Genomic DNA, 25,281 nt, shown 5'->3' on the forward strand with positions numbered 1-25,281 from the left:
GTGGCTCTTGCCATCCTCAGCCAGGTGGGAGGCGGGGGGAGGGGGGAGCCTTCAGCCTCTGGCAAATGCTGTGCTTCCCATCACAGACCCTCATTTCTCCACGCCGGGCCAGGGTCCTGCCACCAGAGACAGCGAGTGCCTCCACTGCCATGGCTGCACATCCGTGTGAACGTGCGGGGCACGGCGGCCGGGGGCAGAGAGACGGCGGGGAAGAGGGTGGAAGGAAGGGGGCAGGACACAGGTCCTGGACGAGCGCCCCCTGACCTGGGATGCGGGGTGGTGACGGGAGGCAGGGAGGTCCAGCGAGCAGTGGCTGGGGTGGTTGCCGTCCGCGTCCAAGGCTTTTTCCAGGAACACTAGTCCATGCCTGGCCACATCCGCTCTGACACCACGGGGCCCGGCAAGGGCTCCCGGGGGCTGGACGGCAGCGTTTAAATTCTCCGTTTGCATTTCGATTATCCATTAAACCTTTAAGGGGACGAAGGACCCCTTCAGCGGAGATCATTTGTGTTTGGAAGACAGTCTCCTGGAATAAGCTCTGAGTCTTTCAAGCCACGTATGTAAATGGGGGTCACCAAGAGGTGGCTTTTCTTTTCCAAGTGGCCCCATTCGGTCCTTAAGGCTGAGGAGTAACAGTAAGAAGAAGTGGCCACGGACCCACGTGGGCACCGCTGAGGCAGAGTTCCGCCCACACGTTCACACGGCTGCGGGGCGGGGATGGGGACTCGGGGCCACGCGCTGGTCAGGCCGGAGAGGCGCACACTGTGCTGGCCTGGACCAGCCTCAGGGGCCGCGGGCCCGTGCAGCCTTCCCTCTCGCTGGACCCCCTGGTCCCCGTCCCGCGAGCTGCGGTCAGAACCGCATGCGACGTGAGCGTGCAGACGCCGAGGAGACACCGGTCACTCCACATGCGACATGCGAGCCCGTCCTGGGCCCAGCCCCTCGGGACGAAGGCTGTGACCACAGATGCCCTGACGGCTTGGGTCACAGCTGAGCGGTCCCTGGGGAGGCCCGGCAAGGCTCTTTGGAGGACGGACGTTCCCAGGGTCCCCTCCGGCCCTCCCGGCTGTGTCCGCAGGCAGAGCTGCCCGGTCCTGTGGGGCGGGGGTGACGCCAGACCCCAGCCCGGGATGGGTCTCACACCATGGAGGGGGCAGTGGCACGCTGATCCCCACCCTTCCCCCACCCCCGTCCCCTCCGCCCTCCTGGCCTCGGGCGTGTCAGACGCAGGACGGTGGCTGAGTAGGAGCCGAGCTGTAGCACCAGTCCAGCATGGGTCAGCCACTTCGAAGCCGCCACCGGGACCCTGTGGAGCCCCTCACTCACCCTCGGGTGGGCGGCCGACCTGGGAGTCGCACGGGGCAAGTGCCCCTAAGTGGCTGCTGGGCACAGGGCTCTCGGCTGCGCCAGCCCTGCCCCCCGCCCCGCAGTCCCTGGTGCCCCCTCCCAGAGCGGGCCTCGGCCTCGCAGGACCGAGGTGGGGCCTGGCATTAGCAGCGTATCAGTGTCTCGGGCCGGGGGCCACCAGGATAAATGACCACAAACTGAGCAGCTCAGAACAATAGGAACTTCCTCTCTCACAGCCCGGGGGGCCGGAAGCCCCACATCAGTTTCACTGGGCTGAAATCCGGGTGTGGCAGGGCCGAGCTCCCTCCAGAGGCCCCAGGGGAGGGTCCTTCCCGCCTTTTCCGGCTTCCGGGGCCCCAGGGGCTCCTGGGCTGGTCCCAGCCTCTGCCCGTCTCCTCGCAGCTTCCCTCCTGTGTCTTCCCCCCTTCTGTCCTTCGTAAGGACGCCTGTCCTTGGATTTAAGTCCCGCCCCAATCCAGGACCCTTAGCTACATGTGCAAAGACTCGTTGTCCGAGTAAAGTCACAGTCACCGCTTCCAGAGTTAGGGCGTAGACGTGTGCTTTGGGGGGCCACCAAGACCAACTTGGCCCATCCAGCCCGAATCCTGGGTGCTGCTAGGGAGAGCTCCGCAGGGGACCCCAAAGGAGGGAAGCTCAGGGGAATGAGGGACGGGCTCTGCCGCCGCCAAGACTGGAGGGACCGGATAAGGGAGCCGCTGCCCTGTCCTGGACGACGGCGCCCGCCCGGCTTCCTCCTCCCTCCTCGGCTCCCCACGCTCATCCGTCCCACTGTCGCCCCGTCTGCCCCGGAAATCCTTCTTCCGTGCCCACCACCCCCAGGGCAAGGTCTCGGCTCCTCGTCCACCGGCCTGCACGTGTCCTCGCTGCCCTGCTGTCTCGGCCTTGCCCAGCTGGCCCCGTCATTTAGAATGCTTCCTCACCCTCCGCAGCACTGCCCCCCGCCACGCCTGCCAGGCCGCCCCTCCAGCCTCTGAGTCTGCGTCGCCTGCCCCAGCCCCGGGCCACCTGGGCACACGTCTCATCTGTTTGCCCCTGTAACCAGGCTGCGAACAGGTCAGCTGTCACCATTCGGCAAACGTGTGCAGTGCGCCGTGCCCGGGCCCAGCTGTGCCGGCTGCAGAGAAAGGAGATGTGTCACCAGGGCCACCGCTTGGTCCTCCCAGGGGGAGAGGTTGGCCACGGCTCATACTTCCTGTTCCCCAGGTGCCCTGAAGGCTCGGCTTCCTCTCCCGGCCAAGGAGGGGATTGGGGCCCCGCCTTCCTGAAGAACTCGGGCTTGTTGGCGACTGATTCTTCGGACTCCTTATCGGGGCTGAAGGCCCAGTGACACAAGAGGGTGAGCCCCAGGGGCATAGGGACATGCAGCCTCTGAGCCAGACGATGCCAGGTTCAGCCGTGGGGACCGACGTCCACTCCAGAGGTGACTGGAGTGAGCGGCAGCTTTAAAACAAAGCAGAGGTTCTTCAATCTTCACATCAGGAGATTAATAGTTACAGGCACTGGTTCTACAGGTCAGGGAGCCAATAGCTTAAATGCTCTTGGCCATGGCCTCATTGTCACAAGATGGCTGCTGAAGGCCCAGCGTTAGCACTCACATTCCAGGCAAGGAGGCCAAAGGAAGTGACAGCGATCTGTGTTAGAAAAGCCGACTTTCCCAGAAATTCCCAGGCGAGTTCCCCCGCATCTCATTGGCCGGAACGATGCTGCGCGTCTCCCGCCACTGCAAGCGAGGCCAGGACGTTCCTCGTGTTAGACTCTGGGGGCGCTGCTGCCCCAAACAGCGTCGGGGTTGTGGCGAGGTGCACGCACGGGAGGGTGGCTGTGGGTTGGACGCCTGGCAGGGCCCGCCCCACCGGGCTCCTGGGGGCCTGACGTTTTTGACTGTGTCCCCCAGAACCGCAGTGCTGGGAGCCCCGGGGGCGCGAGGAGAATGGGTGGGCCGCGCTCCAGCCCTCCCCGGCCTCTTCTGGGCCCTCCCGAAGCACAGACGTGCCTCGGAGGGAAGCGGCCATGTTTGTGTCCCTCGAGGAGAAGCTTCCTCTGCTGTTTGCCCCATGGCTCCCTGGCACGAGAAGTCAGAGCCAAATCAGGGTGCCTGACCCCCAAGCCACCCGAGACGCATCAGCGGGCCTGAACCCTGAGTACGGGCAGTGGGTCCTCCTGTCCCCCAGACACATAGCCTTCTGGGCCTGGGGCCAGCCCTCTGCTCTCTGACTGCCAGGAAGTGGCAGCTAGGCTCCTCAGGGACAGCTCGGGGGCTGGGTGGGGACAGCCCCGGGCCGCACAGCAGCACCTCGCCCCAGCCCCCACGCGTGGAGCCGGCCTCCAGCCTGCAGAACCAGCCCACACGCTGACGCAGCTCGGTTTTATTTTAGACCAAGCCTCATGCTCAGCCCCGTCCAACAGCCTGAACTTTAACAAAAACAGAAGCAGCCGGACGAGCCCAGCCGTGCGCTGCCATTGCAGCTGGCCCAGCCCCCCCACTTCCGGCCGTGGGGGGCCGGCTCAGCAGCAAGCCAGGTAGAGGCCCCGGGGGGCGGGAGGTCCCCTGGCTAGGGCCCTCCAGGAGGGGCGGCAATGTCTGATGGCCGGGCCCAGGAAGGAGTGTGTCTGCGGAGTTGGGCCTAGCTCCGCCCAGCCCCCCATAGCCATGTGCCCTCATCTGGCCCATACCCCTCTCCCTGGGTCCCCAGCCCATATCCATGTCCTCCCCTGGCTGTGCAGGGGCCCCGCTGTCTTTGGGCAGGCCGTCCTGAGCCCCCCTGGACCTCCCGCAGAGCACAGGGCGCTCCCACAGCCCTGCCGAGCACACTGCCCTGCTGCAGCTGCCCAGGCGCCCCTTGGTTGGCCGTCCCCCTGCTCAGCTATGCGCCCCTCAAAAATGGCATTATACGTTATACGTTTCACAATGTACTGAGATGGCCCAACAGACATTGGAAGGACGGAAGGAAGTGGGGATGGTACATGGATGGATGGACGAACAGATGGACAGACAAATGGATGCGCAGATAGGTGGATGGCAATTGGGGTGTGTGCATTGGTGGGAGACTAGAAGGACAGGTGGGTAGATAGATAATGGGTGGGTGTATGGAGAGACGGATGGACGGATGATAGATGGGTGGACAGACGGATGGACGGATGATGGACGGATGATGAGTGGGAGGCAGGAAAGACCATCTCTGCTGTGAGCACAGCTCTGCGCCTGCCTTCCGTGCCCGGACGCTGGTCTCTTTGGCGTCAGCCCTGCCCGCTCAGCACGGGTGAGAACGGCGTGTGTGACAGCCGAGGACCTCCCTGCTCGAGCACTGGAGTCACAGACCCTCGGTGTGCTTCCAGCCAGAGGCACTCGTCCACGCACTGTCCCATCCCCTGGCCCTGTGAGTGGGAACCCAGCACGCCTTTCTGTAAGTGTGAATCCTGGCACCACCAGCCCCCGACCTAGCCAACATTCTGCCCTCGACTCAGACTGGGCTCTTGTGAGTGATCTGAGCGTCGCCTGACCATTCAGCTGCACATTACTGTGACTCACGGGAGGAAATCACACACACGGGTGGCAGTCACAACTCTGGGCCTTGCCGGCAGTCCCAGGGCGAGGGCCTTCTCGTCCAGATGACATTTGTCGGAAGCCAGTCTGGCACCGTGGGGAGAGCGCAAACCCCAGAGCCAAATCCTGACCCAGCCCCTCCGTCATCTCTCATCCGTGACTGGGAACAGTGGGTTCCTGCCTCCTGGTGCAGTGCCTGCCGCCCTTAATCCTCCTTCCTGGAGAGGCGGAGCCTGGCAGGATCCAGGAAGGCAGACGGGCCCGCACTGGGACGCCCAGAGGGTTCGCGGGAATCCGTGAGATGGGACGTGACTCAGCCGTGCAGAATGAGGCACCGACACACGCTTTAATGTGGACGAGCCTTCAGAACATGGCATGGAGGGGAAGAAGACAGGCACAAAATGCTGCGTGTCATGTGACTTCGTTGGTATGGAGTGTTCCAGAACAGGCAAATGCAGAGTCGGGAAGCAGATCGGCGGTTGCCAGGGGCTGGGGGAGGGGGGTGTGTGACGGCTGGTGGGTGCAGAGTTGTGACGATCGCATTGTGAACGCACCAAATGCCACTGAATCGTGCACTTCAAAAGGGTGAATTTTGCATTATGCGGATTTCGCCTCCGTTTTTTTGAACTGTGCACTCACAGGCGTTCCTCATGTGAATGGGCTCGCACAGTGTCTGTCCTTCTGCGTCGGCTTATTTCACTCAGCACAACGTCGCCGAGGTCCATCCCTACCGTAGCAGGGGTCGGACCGTCCTTCCCTTCGAAGGCCAGCCGCTTGGTGGTGGGTGGGCCGGTGCCCTGGCCTTCTCCGGGGCTGACCTGAGAACTGCCCATAGGTCTTGCCCCCGCAGCCTCGTCTTTCCCCTCGCCCGGTGCAGACTCTGCCCCAGCGCGGCCGGCAGGAGGGGCTGCTTCCCCAGGCAGCCCGGGCTCTGCGGGACTCCCTACCCTGTTATCTCCGCGTCGGACTCCTGCAGCTGAGGTGGGGTATGAGGGAGTCCATGGGGCCCGGCCGCGGGGCCCCTGCTCCTTCCAGTGCCACTGCGGGGGCACCGATGAGGAGGCGCCTCCCGCCTCAGTGACCCGCCGGTGCTGTCGGGCGAGGCCGCGGGAGGTCTTCTTCCACAGCTGCCCCTCTGAGTTGGGAGCAAGACGATTATCGCGAGCACTCTGGGGAGTCAGCCCCTCGAGGAGACCCCACCTGCACCAGGCCTACCTGAGCCCACATGGTCCCCTGCCCACGGGGCTGCTCCGCCCACACGCCCCCGCCCACGGCCTGTTCCTCCCACACCAGGCCCAGCCCATGGGGTCTCCCTTACATGACCCCACCGGGATGCCCGCGCCATCCAGGCCCCGCCCACAAGATGCGCCCGCGCCCACCCAGCCCCAGCTCATGGAGGCTGCCCCGCCCACATGACCCCGCCCACGGGGCTGCTCCGGAATGAAGCTGCGGGCTCTGCCCCAGGGGAAGGCTGCTTGACCGAGGCCATGCTGGCGGAAGCCAGGCCAGACCAGGGGAGGAGTCTGGAACATCCCACGGAGAAGCACTGGGGGCCCTAGGGCGTCTGGTCTGCAGCCAAGGAGACTGGGTGGCTGGCGCACCCCTGGAGCTGTCCAGGAGCTCCTGGGGTGGAGGGCAGAACAGATGTGCCAAGGTCCACGTGGGCTCACATGGGGCGCGACACCTCAGGTTGGAGGGAGTCCCCATCACCGAGGCTGACGTGGAGGTAGGGTCCTCCCTACCACGGGGGGCTGTGAGATAGCACGCTCACGGAGCAGTGCCAGGTGAGCACACCCTCAAGTTGGACAGAGACAGAGACACCTTCGGCACCGGAACCGGGGCCGGGGGCTGGGGAGAAGGTGGCCGAGGCCCCTTCCTGGGAGGGGCCAGTGGGCCAGCTGTCCCCAGGCCACAGAGATGAGGTGGGGGCTCCGTGGGAGGGGATAGGAGCCCCTGAGGGGTAGGAGAGGCTTCAAAAAGCAGCACTTCCCACCCTTCACCCGACAGGACCAAGCCCCGCGCCCCCACAGGGCTGGGGAGCTGAGGAGCCCTGCCCCACGTCTGGGCAGGTGGCTCTCCGCTCCTGGCCTGGACAGGTGTGTGTTTGCTTCATGGCGGGGAGGCTTGCCACCCCTCCTGGACGTGCCCAGACGTGGGGACCTGTGAGCTCCTGTCTCATGCCTCAGCACGTCCAGTGCTCCAGGTGGAAGCGGGGGAGGGGCGAGGGAGCAACGATCCTGCCCTGCAGTCCTGCTGTCTTGGGGCTCACGGCTGGGGAACAAGCAGTCCTAAGTGCTGGGCGCTGCTGTCCTTAGCTTTCGGGTGGGCTGCCGTGTCCGGAGTCAGTGCCTTCGCTGCGTCTGGGGCAGGTGGACAGAGCTAACGGCCGCGGTCTGAGGAAACGGTTGTGGCCCGCCGGAGGAGGCTCCTGGCAGGTGCGCCACCACTGTCCCCACCCCCTTAAGGCCATAGCGAGCCAGACCGTGTTTCTCAGGCGGGGGGCGGTGTGCGGGGGGCACAGGTCAGCCGCAGCATCCCGGAGGTCCGCGCTGAGATTCCGCTGGCAGTGGGTGCCAGAGGCTCCAGGCGGCAGAGCGGCCAGCACTGCAGCCGGGACCTTGCTGGGGTCACCGTGCTCTGACTGCGGCCCGCACAGAGCGGCCGCCCACAGAGAGGCATATGAGACACGGCCCGCCTTAGCTCCACATGCCGGAAGGGCCACGAAGTGTCATGCTGTGCGGGGGCAGCAGCCCGTCTTCCCCCTTGGCGGGGAGGTTTGGGTGTGTTCCAGACCACCGAGCCCCCAGAAGCACTGCCAGATTGGCAGGCGCCTGCGTTTTGTGGGGTTTGTCCCTGAGAGCGATAGGCTCAATGCAGCCCTGAGGCCAGGCCCTGCGGTGACAGTTGGTGGCACACAGTTCCTAGGACTCGATGTTATGACCACGTCAAGTCCTCAGCACAGGACAGATCGCAAGCACCCACTTAGCGATCATTCTGGGTGCTGCTTTGGGGTCACGCTGTGACCAAGCCAGGCCCCCTTGGTGACTCCAGGTGTTAGACCTACCTCTAAGTCCTCATCTGGGGCATGGAAGCTGGCCCGCGTGGCCATGCTGAGCGGGGACAATGAGGAGGGAGGCCAGCTTTGCGAAACGAGGGGGAAAAGGCCGCCGTAATGTGAAGTCCCCTGGCGTCCCTTGCCAGGCTCAGGTCACACTGCTCCACCACTCTGAATGGAAATGATGGCTCCTGGGAGCTCCCTCAAGCCCCTGACTCCTGCCCACCTGGAGAGCTTTGCCACCGACGCAGGAGGCTCGCCCTCACGGGATGGGGATGCTGGAACAGCCAGAGACGGGCTGCTAAGAGGAAAGGCCAGCCGGCAGGCCCGCCTCAGCTGAGAAGAGCCTCAGGGGTGTGGGGTGCGAGGGCCCCTCCCTGGGAGAGCAGAGCCAGCACCGAAGGCACACACCGTCCTCGTCACATTCTCCCCATGCTGCTGTGGAGCTGCCGGTCTCAAAGCCCCTGCCCGGCATTGGCCCCAGGCACCCCGACCCCAGTGCTCTTCCAGGGAGAACTGCTCCACAAATGTTTATCGAGTGTCGCCGTTGGGCAGGGCTGGGATCTGAGTGTGTGACATGGTGACACACACATGTGAGGCCGGCGCCTCTGTGCTCAGCACAGGACACGCCCTCCATGTGTGCACCCAGCTACACACGAGCCCAGATGAGCATAGAAACTCGCGCGGGGCACTGGCACCTGCCACCCTACTGGGCGGGGCCGGTGAGTGGGGGAAGAAAGCCCCGCCCCTCTGCCCGGGCCAGGGTGGGGTCACCGGCTTGCTGGCGCAAGGGAGCCCTGTGCTTAAAACCTTTTGGCGCCTCCTGGGAGCACCTGTGAAAGGGGGTGTGGCGTGAAGCTGCAGGCGGGCCAGAGGGAGCCCCAAGGAAGGCAGCCCGCCCACTGCCACATGTTGCCAGGAGCAACCATGGCTGCTGGGCGGACCGGAGAGACCGGCCAGCTCCAGTGGCTTCTCCCACAGCAGCCTCAGGGGTGATGCCGCCCGCTGGGCTCAAGCTGGAGGCCACTTTGGAGGTGGGGACGGTGCCTTGTTCTCTCCTCACGCCCCTCCGTGACTGTGGCAGCCGAGGGAGTCAGCACGCCGGTTGACGACAAGGGAGGCCGAGGGCATCCGTGGAAGCGTGTAGTGTGGGCCGGTGGCCGCCGGCCTGTCCGAAGCTGGGCAGGGCGAGGGGGCTGGCTGTCAGAGGCCGCGTCTGCAGGGACCTGTGTTCCCGGGGGCAGGCGTGAGATGGCACAGTCTCACTAGCAGGTTGAGGCTGAATAAGCCAGGGCCGGGGATGAGCTAACAATAATTGTGACCCACACTCCTGCTGTGTCCACACGTCTCCCAGGGACGCACGAGAAACCGCTCACGTGGCTGCCGAGCCCGACGGCCGCGGCCAGAATCTGTCCCTGTGGCAGCTTTCGATTGGTGCCTGCGTGCGCCTTTTCCATAATAAACGGGCTTTTAGAGATTCGCTGAGAGACGTCAGTGAGACAGCGGTGACGCCGGCATGGGGACCAGCTTGTCCCAGAGCGCTTAGCCGCAGACGAGCTGTCTATAAGAGGCATCACGGCCGCACGGTTTGGAAGCCTGAGGCCCGGGAAGTCGGGTCCTAGGCTGCAGCAGGAAAGCAAGCAGTGACGGATGGCCTCGTGGGACCCCACAGGCCGCAAACCCGCAGCACCAGCTTCCTCTGGGGCCGGAGACAACCCAGGGTCTGGCCTGGGCTGACTGAAAACCTGGATAGGCGTGAGAGCCCGTCCCCCAGTCATGGGAGGGCACCCCAAGGTATGCTGAGAAAACCGGGGAAGGGCACGCATGGCTGCTCGACCAGTGAGGACCAGGGCCGTGGGCAGGAGGCGGGGAGCATCTCTGTGCCGCGTGGAGCTGTGGCCAGGTGCGTTGAGTGGAAAAGGCAAGGGTGTGATCAGCGTGCCGGAGCCCACGCAAGGAAGAGGGAAGCTACACACACTCGCCCTCACGTGGGCGAGCACACGTGGGCGAGCACTCACACACTCAGACACACGCGCATGCACAGGCGCACACACATTCAAATGCACTCACACATTCAAACACACAGGCACGCACACTTCAACTCACTCATACAGATGCACTCACACACACTCGCATACACAGGCGCACACACGTACACGCATTTACACGCACGCATAGGTCTTTGCTCATTTTTTCTTCTTTTTAATAGGATGATAATCCACCTACAAATTTTAATTAATTATTGCCTTGGTGGTAGGGTATAGTAAAAAGTAGGCTTTTCTGGATACAAATTGTTTTGTAGATTAGGTTTTGAAATTGGGTAACTTTTTCACATTATTGCAAAGCGCAATTAAATCATCATGTTTTCAAATCTCTAAAAGTCAAAAACAAAATAATTTAAGTGAACGTATCCACAAATTACATGAGCGGCATGAACAGAGAAATTACTCCAAATGAGAATTTGTGCATCGCCTCGAACCAAAAGAACTCTTCGGCTCTCTCCAGCGATTTACCCTTAGCGATAATGCTCGTGTTAGTAATGATAGATGAGTGACTGACAGATGACGGACGAGTAAATAGCATGAGCAAACAAGCCGTTGCCTTAACGTCAGTCATTAGGAACCCAGATTTTTAGCAAAGAGAGAGAGACAGATACAAAACAAAGAAGAAGAACTCTGCTATTCTGCATCTCAGCCGAAACTGTCAGTATGAACTCACGGAGAGCCCAGGACAGCTTGTCTCACCAGCAAGCGGGAAAAGTATCGACAACATAGCCACGTGAGGGACGCCACCGAGCAAACGAGGACAATGGGGCACGACCCCGGAGAGCTGCCCAGAGCATCTGGGGGTGCCAGAAAGTCAGGAAGTGGTGACGGAACAGATGGGCGGGTCTTGGGACACGGCAGCCCCCATTGGCCAAAACTGGAACAGTTTGACAGAATAAATAACATGATATTATTGGGTTGCGATCCAAAGCATGTGATAAAGGTCCATGAGTCCTACTGATATAAATAAACAGCTGAGTAAATGAACGAGGGGGAGACAGAGACCCCCCCCTGCGGAGTCCCTAAAATTCATGTGGCTGCTCCGCCCTCGGAGACGGGGGCCGTACCTGCCCCCCAGGTGTGCGCCTGTGCCTGGCGCCTGCCTTCCAGGTAGGACGGTGAAGAAAGGAGGAGGAAGAGGACCTGGGCGGGGGAGGCGGACGAGCTCAGCCAGGTGAGCGGGGCCGGCGCGCCAGGGGGACGCCGCGCTGGGAGCGTGTGCCCTGCTGCGGTGACGTGAGGGACACCCCACCCCCGGGGCCTCCTCCCAAGCCCATCGGGGGTCCCGACTGAGGGAGAGCCCACAAAAAAACCAGGCGGCGCTCACAACGGCCAGGGCCATCAGAAACGAAGGCCATCTGAGAAGCCGTCACGGCCAGGGGGAGACACGACGGGGTCCTGGGACAGGCGAGGGCGTCAGGTGACAGTTATGGAAATCCGAATAAATCATGGACCTTGAATAATAACATGTTGATGGCGGTTCATTAATTGTGACAGATGTGCCATCTGAAAGGCAGATGTACAAAGAAGGGGACGCTGGGGGCGCATGTACAGAATTTTTTGTGCTAATCTGTAAATCTAAAACTTTCCTAAAATAAAATGGTCGTTTACAGAGAATAACGGTCGCAGCAGTGAATTCAGGCATCTCAAAATGGCTTTTCGCACATCCCCGAGTGCCTCGTGACACTTTTTAAAGAATGGGTCACTTTTGAGGGAAGTCATTCATCCGAAAATGTAAATAAAAGGAAAGACGTGGGCGTCTCTCTCACCCTCCTGCAGACGCTACCTCCGGGCGGCCGGAGCGTCGAGAAGGGAAAGTTTCTCTTTAAAACTGATCCTAACAACAAATGGCGGAGGAGCGATGGCAGCAGGCTGTCACCACTCCGCAGCCCCCAAGAGGCAGAGGACCTGGGCGATGGCCGTGGGGGGCTGCCGGAAACACCAGGTGACAAGCAAACGTGGCACGGATCAGGTCGACAGTGCCCGGTCCCACCTATAAACCCAAACACCACACAAAGACACAAGCAGACGTGCGGGGCCCCTGATGTGGTGTGCACAGCGTCACCTGTGACGTTCGCCGGCATCGAACCTGAGCGTGGTCCAGCTTCCAACCACCAGTCGATCGGGCGTGGAGGACGGGGCCACACAGCGAACACCGGGGACAGAGGTGCTGCGTCTCCAGCAAATGCATCGCGAGGGGATAAAGGAGGCTCGGGGAGGCACGAGCCAACCAGAAGGACCATGGGTTGTCCGGGCCGTGAGTCCAGTCACTGGCTGGGCACCTGGGGACAGTTAGGAGACAGTGGGGAGGTCTCAGCCACCGCAAGTGTCTGACGGCACAAGGAAGCGGTCGCCTTTTAGGAAGTAGGCGTGATCGTGGTTACGTGTTTAGTATGAGGCTTGTCTTTTGATAAAAGTACGCCGAATGCTTTCGCGCATGGTAATAAGAAGCTGGAGTTTGCTTCATGAGAATCTGGGGGTGCGGGGGGCTCACGGAGGCCGGAAGACCCTTTTGAGTTAATCATCGGTGGTGCCGACCGACCAGACTGCAGTGGCCCCGTAGAAAAGTCTCTCTGCTTTTGTATATGTGTGGGACATTTTTCCATAATAAAAAAAAAAAATTGTAGACATTAGCTTTTTTAATCAATGGACTTTATTTTTGAGCTGTTTTAATTTACTGAAAAAATAGAACAGAAAGTACAGGGGGTCCCCGTACAATCCCTCACCCCCTCCACCCACCTGTTTCCCCGTTTTTTTCGGTTTGTTTTTTGACATCTCACACTGTATCACTGTGCTACATTTGTCACAGATGATAAACCAATACGGATACGTTGTTCTTATGAGCTAAGCCCACGGCTTACATGAAGGCTCACTCTGGGTGTCGCACGTTCTGAGTCTGGACAGATGTGTAATGACACAGACCCACCATTACAGTATCAGACAGAATAATGATTTCGCTGCCCTAAAAATCCTCAGTGCTCACCCCCGTTCACCCCCTCCCCCCAACCCCTAACCACCCGTCTTTAGCTCTCCACACCGTTCTGCCTTTTCCAGGATGTCTCGGAGTTGGCGTCGTACAGTGTGTGGCCTTTCCAGACTGGCTTCTCTCACTGAGTGAGCTGCAGTGAGGGCTCTTCCCTGTCTCTTTGTGGCTTGATAGCTCATTTCTTTTTCATCACTGCATAGTATTTCCTTGTCTGGATGGACCACAGTTTGTTTAGTCATTCGCCTATCAAAAAACCTCCTGGTCACGCCCAAGTATTGTCCATCGTGAATAAAGCTGCTGCGAACATCCGCATGCAGGTTTTTGTCTGCACGTGGGTTTTCAGCTTATTTGGGATTCATCATGTGGTGAATCTGTTTAGCTTTGTAAGAAACTGCCAGGCCGTCTCCCAAACTGAGTCATTTTGCGTTGCCACCAGCTGCACATGGGATTTCCTGTGGCTCCAGGTCCTCGCCCGCGTTTGATGATGTCAGTGTCCTGGGTCGTGGCCATTCTAATACCGTGTAGTGAGGTCTCGCTGTGGTTTTAGTTTGCAACTCCCGGATGACTTACGGTGTGCGGCATCTTTTCATGTGCTGATTTGCCATCTGGAAATCTTCTTTGATGAGGTATCGTGGCACATATTTTGCCCATTTTTTTAACTGGGTTCTTTGTTTTTTTTATTGTTGAGTCGTAAACATTTTTAATGTATTGCGAATGCGTTTATCCGTTACGTGCTTCGCGAAGATTTTCCCCCCGGGTCGTGGCCTGTCCTCGCATTCTCTTGCCTGTGTATTCTGCAGAGCAGGGTTTAATTTTGATGAAGTCTGCTTATCGATGTCTTCTTTTACGGATTGCGCTTTTGGCGTCGTATCTCAGAAGTCATTGCCAAACTCAAGGTCACCTAGGTTTTCTCTTCCATTGTCTTCTAGGAGTTTTACAGTTTCACATTTTACACTTAGGTCTCTGATCCATTTGGGGTTAATTTTTGTAAAAGGTGTAAGGTCTATACAGATTTTTTTTTTTTTTTACATGTGGGTGTCCCATTTTTCCAGCACCGTTTGTTGAAAAGGCTCTCTTTTCTCCGCTCAACTGCCTTTGCTCCTTTGTTAAGACCCGTCGACTCTATTTGTGCGGCTCTATTTCTGGTCTCTCTGTTCTGTTCCGATGATCTGTTTGTCTGTTCTTTCTTCGACACTCGATTACCGTAGCTTTCTAGTAAGTCTCGACGTTAGATAATGTCAGACGTCTGACTTTGTTCTTCTCCTTCAGTATCATGTTGGCTATTTTTGGCCTCTTGCCACTCCATACAAAATTTAGGATCGTTTTGTAAAGTATTCACAAAATAACTGGCTGAGATAGAACTCAGCTTGTTCGGGGCCACTCTTCAAATTTCTTTTCTTTTTTCTTTTTATTTTTTATGCCTACAGCACCTGGTCTTCCTAGGTGGTCTCCCATCCACGTACTAACCAGGCTCGACCCTGCTTAGCTTCCGAGATCAGATGAGATCAGGCACGTTCAGGGTGGCGTGGCCGTAGACTCGGGGCCACTCTTAAATATGAGGGGCCTGCCGAGTAACACAAGGCATTGATGAAAAAGTTAATATGAAACACAGAGCCGAAAACAAATGTATCGTGGGGAAAAGGGGGAGGGAACAGATCATGCAGGGAAAACGAGACTGTGAAAAGTATTAATATGCTCAGTGAGACAAAAGAGATCCCAGTCCTTGAAGTATCAACAAAAACGTTTTTTCTTTTTAAATAACAGAAAACAAAATAAGAGTGCTTGCATTTAAAAATGTTTTAGCAGACGTGAAGATTTCGATAGAGAGATGGGAAGGTAAACGTGAAAAGAATCTCCCAGACAGAGAAAGATGTGGAAATTTGAAGAGGAAGGATAATTAAATCAGGAGACCGGACCGGAAGGTCCACCATGTGCCAAATAAGGACACCTCGAGGACAAAACGAGAGAAAGGAAGGGTTCAAGACGCGATGGAAGGAAACTCTCTAGGACCAAAGGACAGGAGTTCCCTGATGGAAAAGAATTCATGAGTACCCAGTATAAGAGATGAAAACAGAGTCACACACACGCACATCCATAAATTTCAGAAAATCTGGCGTGCAGGGTCCTCCAGGGGGACGGCGGGCAGCGGGGAAGGGATGAAGGCTGCATACAAACCGTCGAGACTCGAATGATAGCGGATCGCTAACTGTCGACTCCGGAATCTAAAATAAATGAAGCGCAACCTTGAAATCGTTGAAGGAAAACTGTTTCCAACCTGGCACTTTATGGCTTGGTGAACGGTGAACACGCACTCGGAGAGCACGCACGTTCCGTAATCGTCGGGTGTAGTGTTCCGTAAATATCAATTAGTTCAAGGTATTTGCTTAGATCATCTGCGTATTGATTTTTCTTCTTTTCGTCTGGCTACCCTATCGATTTGAGCGAGGGGCGTTGAAACCTCCTGCCATGTTTGCACAGCTGCCTATTTCTCTCTACTTCTGTCAGAGTCTGCTTTTATATGTTGAGGCTCTGTTATCAGGCGCATACGTGTTTGTGACTGTCGTGTCCTCCTTTTGAATTACTGCTTATATAATAATGACATGCCCCTCTTCGTTTCTGGTAATGCCCTTTTCCTTCAGTCTTTCTGTAAATAAGGGCTTTATCGAGATGTAACTCACGCACCGTCACCTTCGGCTCGTTAAATCGCACGGTGCAGAGGATTTCAGCGCATGCTCAGCGTCGCCGCTGCCAGCACAGTGTGATTTGCTAACCTCGTGCCCATCTCCATCATGCCCCGTCCCTCCGACCCCCACATCTGTGCTATTGTGAACACCACCCCTGAGAGCTTCCGTGTCCGGGGATTTCTGTGAACAAACGTTTTCACTTCTCTTGAGAATATACCTAGGAGTGGAGTTTCTGGGTCACATCATACCCGTGCTTCGCATTGCGAGGAACCTGCCAAACTGTTTTTCACAATGGCTGAAGTTAATTTTGTCTGGTATTAATACAGTCACTCCATCCACGGGATGGTTTTTTTTTCCCCCATTAATTTACTTTCAACTCCTGTGTGTCTGTATTTAAAATATACAGACAACATATGTCGGTCTTTATTTTTTAATCCATTTTTGTAGTATCTGCTCTTTAACTCGAGTTTGATCCCATTGACACGTAATATTACGATCGAAGTGGGTCCGTATGGGTCTACCGGGTCATTTGATTTTTTGTTTGTCCTCTCTGTTCTCCCCTTTTCTGCTTTATTTTAGATTATCTATTTTTAGAACTCCATTTTAACGCATCGGCTTTGAGCTGTACTCTTCTGCATTCTTCTTAGTGGTGGCTCTGGGATTATCGTGCACATCCTTAACTGCACAGTCTACTTAGAATTCGCACTGCACACGTCACGCGAACTATAAAACCTCGGCATCTAGGTGTGTCCGCCTCGCTCCTGCCTTCCTGCAGGTATCACAGGTGCTACACCTACTCACGCTACAAACCCCACAAAACGATGTTACTTGATCTCAAATAGCGGTGTCTATTTTTTAACGAGAGAGAAAAGAACCGTATATGTTTTACCTAGGTGTTCACCCTTTCCAGTTCCCTTCGCGCCTTCCGAAGACCCAGGGTCCCTCCCCTCCGCCTTGAGGACCCTCCTTTCTCGTTTCTCGCGGTGCAGGTCCGCTGACAACCAGCTCTCTCGGTTTTCACATCTCTACAGACGTCTATTTCGCTTTCGTGCTTTAAAGACATTTCCGCTGGATATAGAATTTTAGGTTGTTATTTTCCTCACGGTTTTAAGGTATCATTCCGCACTCTTCCGGTCTCTATAGCTTCTGATGTGAAGTCCATGGTCATTCGGATATTTTTTCTGACCCATTTTTCTCCGTCTATTCTGAGACTCTAATAATTATTCTCCCCTCGTGGGACTCTAATCATCCTTATGCTGGACCTCTTGGCATGGGCCCACTCACTGTCCCTAAGTCTCTGTTCCCTTTTGAAAATCTTTTTCTCTTTCATGTTGGGTAAGTTCTACTGATGTATCTTCAAGCTCCTCTTTGCTTTCATATCCATTCTGCTTTTAAGCCCATCCAGTGTGTTTCTTTGATTTTAGATGTTGTACTTTTCATTCTAAACGTCCCAGCTCTTTTTTATAGTTTTAATTGTTTTGCTGAGATTGTCTATCTTCTATGCACTAGGAGTATACTTTCCTTTACCTGAGTATTTTAGGATACCTGCTTCAAAGACCTTGTCTGAGAATTGCGTCATCTAAGTCACCTCTGGGTTTTCTCGAGTTTGTACTACATCCTGAATACTGTGACTGTTATGCCGCGGCCACGCTGGATTCTGTTACGTTTCCTGGATGAGTGTTGATGTTTTTGCTTAAGCTGATAACTGCCTTGGTTAGACTCAAATTGCAAACCGTCTGGCCTGCAGGAGCAGCAGCTCAAATTTCAGTTCAGGCATTTCAGCCTTATCCGCAAGCCGTTTCGAGTCAGCCCTGCACATGCGTAGTTGAGGCATCCACTAGAGATTCGGGGGGAAGTTTACACAAGGAACATGAAATTTTTCTTCCACGGCTCTCTATTCTGGGGCTCTCCCCTCACTTTAGCAGCTGTGGCCACCTTTGGCTCTGCCTTCGGATTTCTCAAGCCGGAAAGGCTGTTTTCTATCAGAGTTTCAGGTGACCTACACCACTCTCTGTCCACGGCCCGGATCTTCTAATTTTCCACTCCCATCCAAAATCTGCCTGGCTTTGCTCGTCCTCTGGAGCTCTCAGGGAACTGTGTCTGTTCAGGTTTAGGGGTAGGAGGTTGTATTTTGTCCAGACTTGATTGTTGTCACCTGCAGAAGTCACTCCTACGAGCTCACTTTACTCTCCAACCTCAAATCTTATACCCAACCAAACTACCATTTAAGTATGTAGATAAAGCCATTTTCAAATAGGGAATGTCCCCTTCCCCCAAAAAACTTATGTCCCAAACTTCTTTAATAGGAAAGTACTGGAGAATGTCGTCTACCAATAACGAGGCTTTGAACCAAATAAATACATACGTGGAGTCTAGGATTTAGGCGATACAACACGAGAAAGAATCAGAGGGAATCCTGGGGGTGACATTAATGGGAACACAGGTGCACGGATCCCCGAACCACACTTTTCAGAGCAGAGGCGTCTTCGGGAGTGATTTTAGCAAGAAGACAAACAACAAAATACCCAAAGTGTTTGAAGATTTTGAAAAGAGATTTACATAATTAAGAAGTGTTTGGGTTTGAATTACTGTTAAGTACGTAGAAAATTAAACTAATAAACAAACGCCAGAGAATTATTCCACTCCAGGGAAAACAAAGTGTATCTGGGAAAGAGACAAAGTAATCATAGTAGGCCGTACCGTTTAGCTGTGAGTAGATACCGCACGGTCATGGTGTAAGGCCCGGGTGTCGCTCCCGTTAAAATCACGATCTAACTGTAACCAGAGGATGGAAACACGGGCTGGAGTGGGATGAGAAAGGCCACGTCGGTGGTCCTCAGCGGAGGGCGACTCTGGACCCCCCGAGGACGCGAGGCGCAGTGTCCGGAAGCACTCTGCGTTGTCACATTCGGGGTGAGAGGGGTGCCACTCTAGTGGGCAGAGGCCAGGGATGCTGCTAAACACCCACGACGAAGAGTTCATTGGTCCAGACTTGGGATAGTGCCACTGTCGAGATGCCCTGAGCTAGAGCATCCTCTCCCATGGCGATGTGTCAGCAGATACCATCTAAAATTTACACGTCACGTAGCCACAGTACACGTGTGTTTAGATGCGGTGGCAGATACAGACAGAATGGGCCGAAGGCTTTGGAAGTGACGAGCGGGGCCAGGTGGCGGGCGCTGTCAGCTTTGTAACAAGCTCCGTCTCTTCAAACCACGTGCGCGTACGAGTTTGATGTTTTGAATAACGATTTAGGCAGAAGAGGAGAATTAGTTGGAAAGGTACAAAAGCGTGCAGAGGACGGGCTGTCTCCGCATTCTTCACGAAGCTTCCTGGACTGTGGTGGTGGCCAGACACGTGCTCCTCTGCCAGCACGTGGCCTGTGGTCCCCCGCCCCGTGTGTGTGTAAGGACGGTGCACAGACAGGCACAGTACCCTTCCTTCCAGCCAGCTGGGCCTGTGACTCGTGAGCCGTTTCTCTCTACTGCTAGGCCGTGATCCCAGGAGCCCCGGGACTTGGCTGACCTTCCATAAATGCGGCGGGTGATCAAGGCACACAGCTCTTCCTGGTGGCAGCGTGCCAGAATTGCAGGGCCAGGTTTTCTGAGGGACGCCGGAACCCCGCGAACGTTTAAGACGCCTACCTAGGCAGCCGAGGAAACAGCAAGCCTTTCATCTAATCAGCCCGAGAGTCCCATCACCACACGAGCAATTTTGAGCATCTGTTGTAAGGACGGTAGCTGGTCCCAAAGTCCCACTGCAGGCTAAACTGAATTTTTAGTTTTAAGGCTGCGCAATTCAGAGCACAGTCTGCTCTTCGCTGCACCGTCCCCACCACACTAGTTGCCAGGCGTTCCCATCCCGCCCGGTCCGGCCCCGGTCCTGTCTTGTCAAGGTCGCTTGGTGCTGCCTCGTGCCTTTGCTTGCTCTTCCCGAGGGAGGCTATTTATAGGCATCGAGCCACACGCCAGTTGGCACCTCTGTGCCCTCGCTGTCGGCGTGCTCACCTGATCCCCGAAAGCCCACACGGCCTGCGGCTCTGACCTTGGCACGCTTCTTGCTTTCGGGGAAAGACTCCATCCAAAGCTTATCTACTTTGCAAAGCAGGATGAGAATTTAAGACGGAACTGGTTGAGGGAGGGTGGCGGGGGAGAAGCGTGCGAGGGCCCATGGCCGAGTGGGCTCTGTGATGGGACCGCCACCCACCGTGCAGGCCGGAGAAGCTGGTCCTCTGTCAGGAAATGCGTGCCACGCTCATCCTCATGGGGAAGGGGGGGCAGTGGGAGTGTGGCTCCCGCCCCTTTGTGCCCAGAGGAGGAGGATCCTCCGGGACTCACCAGACGTGACGCTGCCCAGGCAGATGCTACCCAGCGGGTGGAGGAAGGCCGGGACGTGTACCCTGCCTGGCACCCCGTCCTCTGGGACATCCCATCTTGCGGGGCACCCTGTCTTACAGAGGAGCTCCCTCCACCCAGGGACAGAGGACGGAGGAGGAGGGAGGCAGGATCTGAGCCCAGGGGCAGAAAAGGGGGCGCCCGGAAAGACAGTGTTTTCTTAGGGAGCTCAGCGAGCCACATCCTGGTGACCAGCGAGGCCCCACTGAAAGGGGGCAGTTCTGATGAGACCTCTGTGGCGTGGGGCATGGCAGGGGGTCTGCACAAACACGGCCGTGGGCGTGTCATTTTCCTGTGGCATTGCCTCTCCCGGCCCCCAAGTCCCGCCCATAACACCCCAGAAGCCCCCTGCCTGGCACTGGCACTGGCACTGGGTATGCCGCAGCAGCGTCTGGGGCTGTGGCCTCACTGGCGGGAACTGCGTCTGCCATCTTTGCCAGTCTGGGTGACCGTGGCCCTGGGGTGTGCTCCTTCAGTCCTCTTAACTAAAACCAATCATTCCTGAGTCACCTGCTCGCCAAGACAGCTCTGCCTCACCTGCCTCAAACCAGAGACAAGATACAGAACTGCAGAGGCCGGAGGATAGCGGGCTGGTCCCCAAGTCCCCAGGAAGGGCCTGTGGTAGGCTCCTGGCAAGTGCGCACAGCCACATTTTGTCCCTTGAGGTTCCAGCTTTTAGTGGCCACCTCTCTCTCCCGCAAAGTCAGCGGGGTTTGAGCCGACAGCAGAGGGGACAAGTTGTTCAAGAAAGGAGCGGGCGAGACGCTGACCGCCCCAAGGCTATGGGGCCAGAGTGAGGGCCCCGCAGGACCGGGGAGGGGTGGCCTCCCAGAGGGAGGGGCTGCCCGCTCCCGCAAGGCAAGGGCATCGTAGCAAAGCGCCGCGGACCATGCGGCTTACACGGCAGATGCTCATCCTAGGGGCCAGAAGTCCTAGGTCAAGGACAGGGTGGGCCTCTGAGGCCGTGTGGGAGCAGCTGGTCCAGGACTCTCCCCGGCTCCTGGCGGGGCTGGCGCTCTCCGCCTTTTAGAGGCGTCACCCCTCTCTGCTGGCGTGTTCACCCGGAGTCCTCCCTGTGCGTGTCTGTGTCCCAGCTCCCCTCTCTGTAAGGACACAGTCATCTAGGAGCAAGGCCCACCCGAGGGACCTCATCTTAACTGGAGTATCTGCAGTGACCCCGTTTTCAAACACCATCGAGTGTTGGAGTGCTGGGGTTAGGATGTCAACGTATGAATTTGGGGTTCACAACTCAGCCTCTAACAGGTGTGTCTGGGGACGTGAAGAGTCACACCCAGGGCAGAGAGGTGGCAGGCCCAGCCGACTGCGGACTTGGTCCTAGTGACCGAGCCCTGAGTGTGGTGGGGGTGATGGAGCATTGGGGCGTCGAGGTCGGGGTGCGGGGGGTCAGGACGGACCCTCTGCACACAGCTGAGCAGGGGGAGCCGGGTCATCGGGCACCATTGGGGTTTGAGAACGGGACCTGGCGCCCCACGGTGACTTGGGTGGGTGGCTCTGCTCTCTGCCCAAGGTCAGGGCGGGGCACAGGCTGTGCCACACAGCCACGTTCTCTGCCAGAGCGGCCTCCTGTCCTTTGTCCGTTCGAGGGGGTCCTGCAGTGTGCTCTCAGCGTCTGCGCAGACAGATCTCACTAGGGGATACAAGACGTCACCCAAGAACTCAGACCCCCAGCTCAGCCACAGCCCCGCCAAGCTTACCCACTGAGCCTCTCTGTCATCGGGTTTTCCAAGAAGACAGAGCACGTTTCAGAGGCAGCCAGCACTGTTCCTCAGAGCTCTCCCCATCAGTCCCTGCCACTGGTGGGGTGCTGCCCTGGGGCTGGGGTTGAGACATCGCTTCCTGTGCCCAATGCCGTCAGCGCAGTCACCAGGAGCTAGGGGGGACGTGGGCTTCTCAGAAAGGGTGGACCTGGTCCCCTCAGACACGGAGGAGCCAGGCAGGGGACAGGGAGACTGCATGGGGCCAGACCTTGGATGAGGGGCTCAGCCCTCACAGCAGCCAGGAGGCAGGACCTGCATCACCTCATTGCATGGACCAGGCAGCCGGAGCACAGACAGGGTGCGTGGGCCACTCCGGGTCGCCCAGCAAGTGGGTGGTGTCATCGTGGGAGCTGGGGCCCTCCCCCGGCGCCCCTCTGCCTCCACAGCGCCACGCCCCCAGGCGCAGAAGGCCCTGCTGCCTGAGCATCTGCCATTAGCAACTCATGGCTTTGGAGACCTCTTCCCCAAACTCGGTCGCTGAGGTGTCTGACACCTCAGAAGGGACTCTTCTGCCACCGTGTCTAGCCCCTCCCCAGGCATGGTCCCCAGTGTGGCCAAGACCAGCCCTGGTGGGGGTCTCGGGAGAACAATGGCCAACTACCGGGAACAAAGACGCAGAAGATTCCAGAGCCCCAGGGTTCCAGGGAGCCAGGCCCGAGGCCTGAGGGTCAGCGGGCTGCAGGACGCTGGATCGAGGTCAGAGTCCAGGTCCCCAGGGCACCTTCCTGCCCAGCGGCCTTGTAGCTGAGTCCCCTCAGCCCCCAGAAGCTCAGCCAGAATGCGGGGTGACAGGGTTAAGGTGACCCTGGCTGTCTCTGTTCGCGCCCCACCCGACGCCTGCACTGGGGACCCGTCATGAGCAGGGCAGCTGGTCCCCACCCATCGACCGCACAGTCAGGTCCTCACCTTGTCCCCATGGCCTCCCACGGGGCTGACCTGGAAGGTTCTCGGGTGTCGGCATCTCGCCACTCCTGGCCTGCACTCCCATACCGCGTGGCGCCCCACGATCGTGGCTGCTCAGGAGGGGTCTTGCCCCTGCATACCTCGCCCCCGTCCCCCGGGGATGCCATCAGCGGTTCCAGACTTGATCTGGTCGCCCCACCCCTCCTGCCTCCCTCACAGCCCGCTGCCCGTGGTCCCCACACGGTCTGTCCTCTGCTGTGGCTGAGCGTGTCTTACGTGAGTCCCCGCTGGGCACCAGGTCTCCGCCTGGAAGAGCCGTGAGAGATGAGCGGGCCGCTCACCTGTGCGCTGTCGCCGGTGGGGGGCGGGCCCCCCAGTGCTTCACCCTGGCGTCGGTCACATAGATGTGCGGCGTGTGGAATTTACCAAGCCTTGTGACACTTGTGTGCGGCTGCGCTGGACCTCACAGGTTTTGACGGAACGCACACAGGAAGCAGAGGGGGGCCGCCACTGCCTCTGACTGTTTCCTGTGACCGGGCAGCTCCTTCCTTCAAAGCTGGTGCCCAGAGTAGTCACAACACCATCCCAGCACCCAGACCGGGAGCTGGGGGACAGTGGGGACCCTGGCCCCCTGAAGAGGTCCGGTCCAGTGGGTGCGACAGGCGGGGTCCAAACACCGTGAGCAAGCCAGGTGGAGCGCGGCGAGCTCTCTCCCCACTGTCCCACTGAGGGTCTGTGGTCACCGCTCTGACTGTGGACAGGGGGCGGTGGACCAGCAGGTCTGTGGCTGGACTGAGTTTCAGGAGCTGCAAGGGGACCAAGGTGTTGGGGTTCGAGGCCCGGCCCCGCCCCCACTCGTGGATGTCACCGTGCATCCGTTTCTGCTTCTGTGCCACGCGTATCCACCCCGGTGGGGACATGGAGGTGAAAAGGAGGGACTAGGGCCCAAGAGGCGCCAAGCACGCCCGATACTGCAGTGGCCGCAGTGAGGACAGCCTGGGGTGTCCCTGGAGGGCTGGAGCAGTGGCCCCCGAGGAGCAGGGCGCGGGAGGGGACCCATCGCTCTTGGTGGCCACACTCCATACCTTCTTGGGCCTCCAGGGCGGGGAGGAGGGTGGAGCCTGGGGAGGAAATGAGCCAGTCAGTGTGACAGCTTCCCAAATACGTGAGAAGCAGTAAAGGTCAGGTTCTCGCAGCTGTGGATATGGAAAGCTGGCCCGGGGGGCCGAGCAGCGCTGGCCACCAGGGAAACGGTTCCTGGGTCTGCTCAGTGAGCACCGAGGATGCCCGCTGGAGTGACAGGAGCCCGCAGGGCACAGGAACGGCCCCAGGCCCCCAGCTCCTCGGCCACCTAACTGCGGCGACAACGCCGGGCCCAGCGGTTTCCTTCCGGCCTCCCCGAGAGCATCGCTCCTCAAACCCACAGGGCCCCACGAGGTCTCACGGCCGTGCCCCTTCCCCCCGCAGGTCAACAATGAGAACGTCGTGAAGGTCGGCCACCGGCAGGTGGTGAACATGATCCGCCAGGGAGGGAACCACCTCGTCCTAAAGGTGGTGACGGTGACCAGGAATCTCGACCCCGACGACACCGCCAGGAAGAAAGGTGCCTGCCCCATGCCACCCACCACCCACCCCCCACCACGAGCCCTGCCCCTGGGAGGGGTGGGGCAGGGCGGGCTTGGGCGCCTCATGTGTGTCCCCCACTCCTCCCACTGGGACCCGGGCCCCCGGGAGCAGGAAAAAGACCTGGAAGGGAGATTATGGGCTGACTGGAGCCTGCAAACGGTGCAGTGGTGGCCTCAGGCAAGGGCTGTGCTCAGCAGACAGGGGTGGGGCGCTCACCCGGACAGACTGTCCATCGGTCACTGTGATGGGTCCCACCAGCATGCAGCCTGTGCCCGTGAAAGGGGTGCCGTCCACTGGTCCCAGTGTCCACAGAGCTTGCTGGCCCCACCGTGACTGGGTCCTGCCCTCCTTCCTGAGGGAGGCCACAGCGGGGAGCTGGGAACAGGCCAGAGGTACCCCCGGCTCCCCTTGGCTGGGGAGAGGCTGGAGGAACACGTTGCTCCTTCCAGCATCCCAGCATTTCCCCAAAGCAAGGGCGTGTCCCCTCCCCCTAGCCCACCTAGAGCCCTCAGCCTGGGCTTGGGACACGGAGCAGGGGCACAGCCAGGGAGGGCTGCCTGGAGGAGGGGGCCCTGCACTGTGGACGGGGAGCCTGTGGCCTGAGGGTGTCAGGGGAGGGGTGAGGAGAGATGCTGAGGGCTTCCCTCAAAAGGGGGCTGGGAGAGGGGCATCGGCAATGTGTGAGGCCTGTGTCCTTGCTGTGACACGGGTGGGGACAAGGAAGAATCGCACCCCGCTGGGGCCCCCCTCAGCCGCCCGGGGCTGCATAGGCTGCTGGAACGTCAGTCCCTCTTAGTCGCCGGCAGGCACAGCACGGAGCTGGCCGAGCCTCCTGGCCGTATGCTTCCGCTGCACCCCTCAGAGCCCGGCGTGGCTAGGCTGAGTGCAGAGGGGCTGG

General features: G+C 58.4%; 1 protein-coding gene and 1 pseudogene across 3 annotated transcripts in view; one reads left to right on the forward strand and one right to left on the reverse strand.

The window, feature by feature from the left end:
- Window positions 1-25,281, forward strand: part of SHANK2 (SH3 and multiple ankyrin repeat domains 2) — a 404,459-nt gene that overhangs the window by 355,672 nt on the left and 23,506 nt on the right. For all 3 annotated transcript variants that reach the window (XM_039840586.1, XM_039840587.1, XM_039840588.1), the window contains one exon: window positions 24,225-24,360. In XM_039840586.1, coding sequence (XP_039696520.1) covers window positions 24,225-24,360 — 136 coding nt within the window. The remainder of the gene's footprint in view (window positions 1-24,224; window positions 24,361-25,281) is intronic.
- Window positions 14,417-14,535, reverse strand: LOC120584885 (uncharacterized; annotated as a pseudogene).

This window comes from Pteropus medius, unplaced genomic scaffold (assembly GCF_902729225.1).
Source record: "Pteropus medius unplaced genomic scaffold, Ma_sr-lr_union100, whole genome shotgun sequence".
Classification (NCBI taxonomy): Eukaryota; Metazoa; Chordata; class Mammalia; order Chiroptera; family Pteropodidae; genus Pteropus; species Pteropus medius.